This window comes from Hevea brasiliensis, chromosome 13, assembly GCF_030052815.1.
Source record: "Hevea brasiliensis isolate MT/VB/25A 57/8 chromosome 13, ASM3005281v1, whole genome shotgun sequence".
In the NCBI taxonomy this organism is placed as follows: domain Eukaryota; kingdom Viridiplantae; phylum Streptophyta; class Magnoliopsida; order Malpighiales; family Euphorbiaceae; genus Hevea; species Hevea brasiliensis.
The window spans coordinates 4,407,336-4,416,646 of NC_079505.1; the positions used below are offsets into that span (position 1 = coordinate 4,407,336).

General features: G+C 32.3%; 1 protein-coding gene across 1 annotated transcript; it reads right to left on the reverse strand.

Annotated features, from left to right (window-relative positions):
- Nucleotides 1-5,228: 5,228 nt before the first annotated feature.
- LOC110657344 (cytochrome P450 89A2-like) lies at nt 5,229-6,812 on the reverse strand. Its single transcript, XM_058132951.1, has one exon. The coding sequence runs from the start codon at nt 6,810-6,812 to the stop codon at nt 5,229-5,231; it is 1,584 nt and encodes a 527-aa protein (XP_057988934.1).
- Nucleotides 6,813-9,311: the final 2,499 nt, after the last annotated feature.

Sequence of the window (9,311 nt, forward strand, 5' to 3'; positions counted from 1 at the left end):
CCTCATTATTAATACAATTGCTTCTAAGTAGGGGTGGCCACGATTCAGGAACCGCCGGTTACGGTTCCTGAACCGCCGGTTCAGGTTCAATGAAATCATGAACCTGAATCAAACCGTCATGGGACGTTGGAAGACGATTCTTGAGCAATGGTCCGGTTCGAGCCCCGGTTTAAAACGGTTTAGAGGACGGTTTGAAAAATGACAATTCAAGACGGTTTGAAAGCGGTTTAGGGGCGGTTTAAGAGCAACTTAAAGGAAAAAATTATAGAAAAATTTTAGTAATTTAGAATTTAAGTTATATTTGTAAAAATATTTCAATTTTTCTTAGAAATCTTTCAATGAAAATAAAATAAGAAAAATAAGAATAAAAATAACTTATTTTTAAGAAAAATTTAATAAGCAAAGACTTGAATTTATTAAAAAACTAGAGATAAAACTAATTTTAAAAAAAATAGAAAAATGTGCATAAACTTAATTTTACCTATGTATCCCTTTAGAATTTAGAGGAATCAAAATTTTCAGTTATAAGTTGAGAGAAGGGAAATTGAGGTGGTTTGGTCATATGAAGCATAGACATAGGAAAGCTCCAATTAGACAAGTAGAGCATATTGGGTTGAGGATAGAATGAAAATAATAGGTAGACCAAAATCGACTTAGAGGAGAATAGTACAACATGACCTAGAAGCATTACACATTTCAGAGGATTTAACCAAAAATCGTTTAGAGTGGAGAAAGAATCCATATAGCCGACCCCAATAAATTTTTGGGATAAAAGCTTAATTGAATTGAGTATTATTTACCCTTTTTAAAAAAATTATATGATAATTAATAATTAAAAAAATATAAAAGAAAAAAAAATCAAAATAGAGGGTATTGAAAATTTTATTGAAAATATAAAATAATAACAGAGTAATTGAGATAGTATTAAAATTTTCAGTGAGTATAAAAATAATAAAGTAGGGGAATTGTGAAAGTACTGAGAATTAAAAGGAGTGTAGAAAATAATTATTTAGAAAATTTGAGAGAAATTGAAAGAGTATTAAGAATTAAAGAGAGTGTAGAGAATTAATGAATTAATGATATATATATATATATATATATATATATATATATATATATATAAATGAATTAGGAGTAGAATGAAGTATTTATTGAATTTTTTGTATTTAAATCGCCGGTTTGGTCCGGTTCGGAACCGCCGGTTCACGGTTTCTAAAAATTATGAACCTGAACCAAACCGTAGAAGGACGGTTTCGGTCCGGTTTGAAGCCGGTTCCGGTTTTGACCGGTTTCGGTCCGGTTTTGACCGAACCGGTTCCGGTTCGAAACCGAACCGTGGCCATCCCTACTTCTAAGCTTAACATAACCAATCTAGGTGTATATATTATATGCACGTTATATATAGTCAATGTGCGTCTCGTGATTTAATTTTTTTATTAATTTTTCATATGTAATATAATATTATTATAAAATATTAATTTTTATAGCAAATTATATTGAGTATTTTCTTGTCATAATATTAAATTATAATGACTGTATTTTATTATAATTAAAGTTAATTAAAAAAGTTTCATGAAAATAAAATTAATAAGATATATTACTTTAATTAATATATATACATATATATTTGATATTTGTCTTTATATGTATGTATAAAAGATTTAAATATTATTTTTAAAAGCAGTTCAATACTAAAAAAAGTAGGTATCTAAAAAAAAATTAATTTTCCATAAAATTAATATTAAATAAAAACATTTGCAAATAATTTTTATATTAAAAAAATTATTCACTAAATAATATTACTGTTAGCAAATATATAATAAAATATATAGTTTTAAATTTTTTTTTAAAAAATTAAATAATTGAAAAAAATTAAAGTTTATATTCAAACACAGAATCTCATGTTTAGTTGATTTTTATTATGTTAAGAATATATCTTTTCTATGCACCTTTTAATTAATAATCTTGTTGACCCCACAAGCTCAAAGGAGCATAGATTTTGATGATACCAAAACTCAACTAGAATCAAACTAACATTGTTTTAAGTGTTGTGAAAAAGACTAAGGATTTCATGATGGATTCGTGCTCTTGAAGAAAGGATGACATTCTAAGGATAACACAGGACGAATCAAAGGAGATAAAAGAAGAAAATGTTACCTTCCAAGGCTGCATTGAAAATCAGAATTGAAGGTACATATAGTATTAGAGTTAGTTTTATCTTTTAGGATTACTTGTGAAAAGAATTGAGGAGTAAAAGTCAATGATACTTATTTTCAATCCCTCAAAAGATTTTCTTTTAATCATTACTGGCCTAAAAAGTGTTTGACTATGATTTGGTGTAAAGTTTTATAGTTTTGAAAGTTATGCAGAAAAGTTTTCCTGGTATGCTAACTGGTTTGCTACTTATATTAGTATGCTAACTGGTTCGCTATTTTCTCAAGTATGCTAACTGTTTCAACTCTGCACAACATCTCAGAAAACGACAAAATAACGGCTATTTTATTGAAATTCGTATCTATAACATTCAAATGAGTTCTGCAACGGTAAAAAACGTTCCAAAGCTATAAATACACCTTCCTTTGGCCATTTTGCACTTAATGAAAGTCCCTCTACTGTTCAAAATCATTAAAGCTTTCATTCAAAGTGCTCAAAGTGATTTATTGCTCATCATTGGCTTATTTACTCAACTCTTCTTTATAGTTTCTGTTGTATTGAGTGAGAGTGAGTTTTAAACACATTATTATCATTTATGAGAGGTCATTCAAGCACCTATTGAAGCTTGGTTGTGAAAAGTGTTTGGGATAATACTTGGTAGAAGTGTGAAGCTACTTGTAAAAGCTTTGGTGAGAAGATTTGTAAAGGGCTTTTGTCTCTTGCCTTTAAAAGAGAAGAATAGTGAAGTGAAGACTCAAAGTGGGATCTTTGAGAGAGTGGATGTAGGCTAGTTAAAGCCGAACCACTATAAAAATTTCAGTGTTCATTTTCTCAACCCTTGCTCTTTACATTTATGCATTTTAACTTTATGATTGATATGCTTTTACTGATATGAAAGTTGATATCATATGCTGTTGATCTTGCTGCTATCTGAGAAAAACAGTTTACTGCTAAATCTGCTGATATCTGGTATAATCTGCTTGTCGTTTAATCGCCGCTTAGTATATCCGCATTCTCGTTTCTTTGTGTTAAAAATCTATCCAGATTACTGATATATTTACTGAATGCTAATATAGTCTGTTATATCAGTATACTGATTGCATATAGCTTAACCTTGAGTCAACTTGTCAAAAGAGTTATATTGTTCATATTTCACATTAGTCAATTAAGTTGAACCTAGCTGCAATTTTCAAAGGTTTTGAGCAAGAACCGAAAATTATTTTTAAAGTCCAATTCACCCCCCTCTTGGACATATTTTGGGACATCAAATCTACTTAAAGAAAAAGCAATAACAAATGTAAAAGCTTCTTGCTTTAGGAAGATTTCAAAAAGATGACTTTGTTCCATCATTCTTTTTTATAAAAATTACTAAATTTTATTTTTTTTTATAAAACTCACTGAATTTTAATTTGATTTCATAAAAATTACTGTAATAAAAATTTAAAAATTTTTATGTTAACCTACTGACTTGTCAACTATTTTATATAAATAAAATTATCTCATTTTATTAGTTTCTTAAAAAAAAAAAAGAAAATATGATGCATAAAACACATCAAATTACCCCCTCGCCGTCAAATCCCCCCTTCTCTATTTCTTCTTCACCAGGAACCACTACCTAGGTTTGTGAAATAATTAATAGATTAATAAATTAACCTAAAAGCTTTTATTTTTCAGTTACAATAACTTTTATGAAATCAAATTGAAATTCATGAATTTTATAAGAGAAATTAAAGTTTAGTAATTTTTATAAAAATGCTAATAAAGTTGAGTGACACGTGTGATAATTACCCTAGCAAGTATAGATATATAATCTTACCGAATCAGCAGAACAAGCACATAATAGAAGCAGCTTACTTTCTATTGCAATGTTTCCTTCTACGAATAGGATTTAATTGCTTCGCAAACCCTATTGAACTCAGAGCGAAATTATTAAACCCACCTTGAAGATTATAAGGTTGAAGTTGAGTGGAAACACCATAACTGGACTACAGCTAGTTTCCATTTGGCCCTTGCATCCACTTCTATAGTTCTGCTAGTGGTAACATTATCCCATTTACTTTGCAATTATATTGTTGGATTTTGGGAACCCAATATTTTTCGTTCTTTTTTGGCAGTAATGAGAGAGAGAGAATATCTCTAATCCATCATTACAATCATGCTTTAAAGTGTTCTTTGCTATGCTTACACAGAGTGAAGCCTCTGTTTATAATTTATGGTAATTCAATTTACCATAAAGAAAGTCATGTTGTGTCTTATATTCAATTTGTCATCACAGGTTAGTAATTTGATCACAAGTGAGGCGTGAAGGGGAATACCTTGAAAATTTGCATCACAAGAGATGAAAATATCGAATGCCTACTCTGGGAAATGTTATAATGTGACTTGCAGAAACAAAATTCTTCATTGTTCAGGATTTTATATGAAACTCGCAGTCAGATCTCAACGGTATTTGTGTTCTAATTTCTTGAATTGGTTTCTTGATATTGTGTGATATCCGGTCTCCAAAGATGTGGGAAGAGTTGCAGATTGAGATGGGCTAATTATCTTAGGCCTGCTGTCAAGAAAGGAGAGTTCAGTACTACAGATCAGTAGCAAAAGATCATCCAACTTCATGCTTCTCAAGGCTACAGGTAAAATCACACAAGTGAATTCCCTCAGAAGCTTTTATATATAACTACAATTGGGATTACTTTTAAACAATTAATTAAGGATACTGGCAAGAGGTTGACAAGTTTTGCTAAGTCCATTGGCTTACCCTTTTCTTTTAACATAGTTTATCGTGTTTGATACATTGGAGCTCAAAGAAAATTTTTTTGAGACAATTTAGAGCCAATAATTTGTTTAATTTTAATTTGGTCTATATGCACCTAAAAATCTTTGAATAATTTTATTTCCACAAATATTCCATATTTTTAGTTGCAAATCAATTTATACATGGTGCTGACTTTTTTTTTTTTACCCATTAGATATATAACAGGAAATAAGCTTAACTGATTGCTTCTTATATAGGTTGCTTCTTAAAGAAATATATATTTAAGTTCCGCAGCTGCGTGCCGGTGATGATATGTTAATCACTAAAACCGAGGAGATAAATGAACTCGCAGAGGATTTTTCATTGATATAGTGAGGTCGAATTTCTCAGTCAAATCAACATCTTCTCCATCAGCTGGTTTCCACTCAAAATGCCAAACCAAATTTGCCACAAGGTACTCCATATGAAGCATGGCAAACCCATTACCAGGGCAAATTCTCCTTCCTGCGCCAAAAGGCACCATCTTGATCTCTCTACTTCCAGTCACATCAAACCCTTCTTGATGATGCTCCTGATCATCATCACTATTTTTCAAGAACCTCTCAGGCTTGAACTCCATAGGATTTTCCCAAACATTTGGGTCTCTCCCCATATCAGTTATCAAGAAGTTGACTGCAGTACCTTTTGGTACTATATAGCCACCCAATTCTACATCTTCTGTCACTGCACGCGGTGTCAACGGTGTATAACCTGGTGGGTGCCGCCTTAAACCTTCAAGAACTACCGCTTTTATATAAGGCATCTTTTGTAGATCATCTTCTTCGATGAACTTCCTTTGATCATCTCCTATGCCGCCTCTTATATCCTCCAAAATCTTAGCTTGAATTGCTGGGTACTTTACTACGTTAGCCATGATCCATTGCAATGCAGTCTTCGTTGAATCGGTGCCGGCGCCGACAAATTCTTTACACAAGCCAACAATTTCGAGTTCTTTAAGGTTCTCCTCCTCTTCAGGATCTTGAAAGTTTAGTAATGTATCTACGTAAAAAACACCACCTTGATCTTTTCTTGAAGTGTCTTTTTCTTGCTCCGTGATTTTCTTTCTTGACCTTATCAGGGCAACAATGGCATCGTCGTAACGGGTAGCGATTTCAATTAGCTCCTTCCATTGCTTTCTGAACAAGAACTTACCCAACTTTGGGAAGATAATGAACGGCCTCAATCGATATTGTAAATTCTTGAAATGTCTTTGTTGATCAGCTTCAATCTCTCTGATTTGTTTATCTTCAACATTATCTCCAAAACACAAGAGAACCAACATAGAGAAGATTGCATGGCGAAAATGTTCTTCCACAAAGACAGCTTTCTCGCCCTTAGAATCATGTTTAAGGGCATCAATAAGAATGTTCAGAACTCGCTTTCTGACAAGGGAGAAGGATCTAAGCTGAGAAGGATTGAGAACTCCTGCTGTGAGATTTCTACGAAGAGCACGCCAAGTAGGTCCATAAGGAGATTTACTGATGACTTTACTAGAGTTGCTAATAATAATGAGTTTGTTAACGGAGATGGGGCGGTCGGCAAAAACGGCACCGTTTTGGACAAGAGCTTGGTGGGCGAGAGAGTTGTTCGTGATGTAAATGGTGGGTTGAGAACCAACATGGACAGTGATAAGAGGGCCATATTTCTGTCGAAGGTTAGAGATGAAAGGGCCAAGTTCCAAGAAAGATTTTCTGCTAAAAATGAAGGTGGCTATGAGGGAAATTCTGGAAGGTCCAGGAGGGAGATTCAGATTCTTGTTGGTGGGTTTTGATGACGAAGAAGAAAAAAGAAGAAGATGAAGTTGAGTGATAAGAGGTTTCAGGAGAAGACATAGGCACAGAGAAGCAAAGAAGATGAAGAGCTCCATTGATCTCTCTCTCTTTGCAAGTTAGTGTATGCTTATGGATATTCAATTGTTAAGCATGGTATTTATAAGAGAAATTATTTAGTACATTTGGTGTAAATATATCATGCTCGATTCGTTTTTTATATTATAAAGATGGTTTACTTTTTTGAAAGAGAAAGTATAATTTTTTAATAGTTTTTATGTACCTAATAATTAGTAGTATTTATAGATTTTTTTAACACATTTTTTGCTTAAATTTATTGATAAATGGAATTTGCTACCCTCCAGATCCATTAAAAATTTATTGATAATGGTTTACTTGTTAGGAGTGAGAATTATGCGGCTTAAACCGAATAAATTGATCGAACCAATTGATTTCAATTTTTTGATTTGATTTTAATAATATTTGATTTTAATTTTTAAAAAGTACAGTTATTTCTGTTCGATTTGATTTTTGAAGATTAAACATCGAAATAACTAAATTAAACCGATATAACATTAAACTCACACACTTAACTTATATAGGAATGTTTATTAGCCAAGTGGTAAGATTGGTTTAAAATCTTTTCAAGGTTGCGTGTTCAATTCTAATAGTCTACATTTTTTAATTCTTTTTTTTAACAATCAATCTTAACCATTCCTCTAGTCTAATCTCAACCGTCCACTTGCACTATATATATATATATATATATTCATAGTCCTAGCCTTCCTCTCTTTCACTTGCAATCGTCTCCCCCTCTTCTGTTTCTTTTTCACATTTCAGGCATCCTCTTTATCATTTTTTTTTTTTTTTGCTATCATCCTCTTTCTCCATTATGTTTTTCTTTAATCCACTAGGGTTTCATCCCCATTTTATGATCAACACTTTAGAATTAATAAGAAAACATTATTTTTTAAGTTCATACTCCTGATACAAAAGAAGATGGAAGCACAATCTAAAGGAGGCAACCATGTCGAAAGCAGTATAAGAGTATCAAGAACATCAAAATACAACCTTGCAGTGTCGAAGCAACACCAATGCCATTGTCATGACCCGATCCCATAGGCCGGACCTGCACTAGGATCCGAGACCAGTAGTAAGCCTTACTAATATCAAATCCATAGTCAAGGCCCAAAATTGAGGCCCAACTTGTAAATAAAATAAAATATTATATTATATTTTTATCTGGGTCATCCTAATCCGATAACTATCAACTACTAAAGTTAGGGGAGTTCAGCTTAATCCTAATATCATCATTTATAAATTATTTAAATATCATAAAAATCTTGATTTATTGATATCAAGAACATAAATTAACACAGTTCCTAACAAGGTCCATACTATTACTAACACATGCGGAGTTCTAAATTATAAATTTAGAAAATAATAATATAAATAAATAACTGCGAATAAACCTGCGAGGAAGAAAGCAAGTTATTCTGAAAAAGAACTCCTCCTATAGCTTCGAAAAATAAGGTGAATAGGAGTGAGCGTTCGACTGATAGAGTAAGATATAGATTTTACATATAATTTCTATAACTATCTAGTATTAATCCATCCCTAAGGATAAAATGCAACCCATATCAACAATTTCACCAAAATCAAACAATATTCACACAAAGAATAATTTGGAGTACTCACACACTTATGTGTCACCCATATCAACAATTTCACCAAAATCAAACAATATTAACACAAAGAATAATTTGGAGCACTCACACACTTATGTGTCACATCAGTATAAATACGATATGGGAGCTAATCCCTTATACAGCTCTCTTGATCCAAGGCCTACCAGCGAGATCAACTCGAGTTGGACTGTCACGACTCAACCTATGGGCCGTACCGGCACTAGGACCTGGGCCGACATAAAGCCCCTGAAACCCGTAGTAAGCCTTACTATTCTCAAACCCATGACCAGACCCATAATTTAGGCCCAATATGCATATAAAATAATTTAAATTAAACTGTTATAATTTTATTTTGGGCCAACTTAACTCAGAAATTATCAGAAATTAAAATTAGGGGAGTCCAGCTCAACCCTGTTACATCATTTACAAACTATTTAAAACTCATAAAAAATTTTCATTTGTTAATACAAAAACTTAAATTCATGCAGTCCCTGACAGGATTAATGCTACTACTAGTACATGCGGAGTTCTAAATTACAAATTTAGATAACAATAATACAGTTAAGTAATTTTTTTCATAACCTGCGAGGAAAGGAACAGCTTATTCTGAAAAAAGGTCTCCTCCTGTAGCCTGGAAAAATATGGTGAACAGGAGTGAGCGTTCGACTTAGAGAGTAAAATACCAATTTCAATCATAATTTCTATAGCTATCTAAAGCTAATGCACCTTGTAGAGTGATATGCAACATCCTCATAAATTTTTCATACAATTCATATCACAATCAGCAAAAAGGCAATTTGGAGCACTCACACACCCAACACTGTCAAACAATACATATATGGGAGCTGATCCCCTATACAGCCCTCTTAATCTAACTTCTGTCAGCGAGTGTCTCTTGAGCCGTGTCTA

Bases quoted from the DNA above. Each gene is read 5' to 3' on its own strand.
- LOC110657344 (XM_058132951.1), bottom strand. From the start codon at position 6,812: ATGGAGCTCTTCATCTTCTTTGCTTCTCTGTGCCTATGTCTTCTCCTG.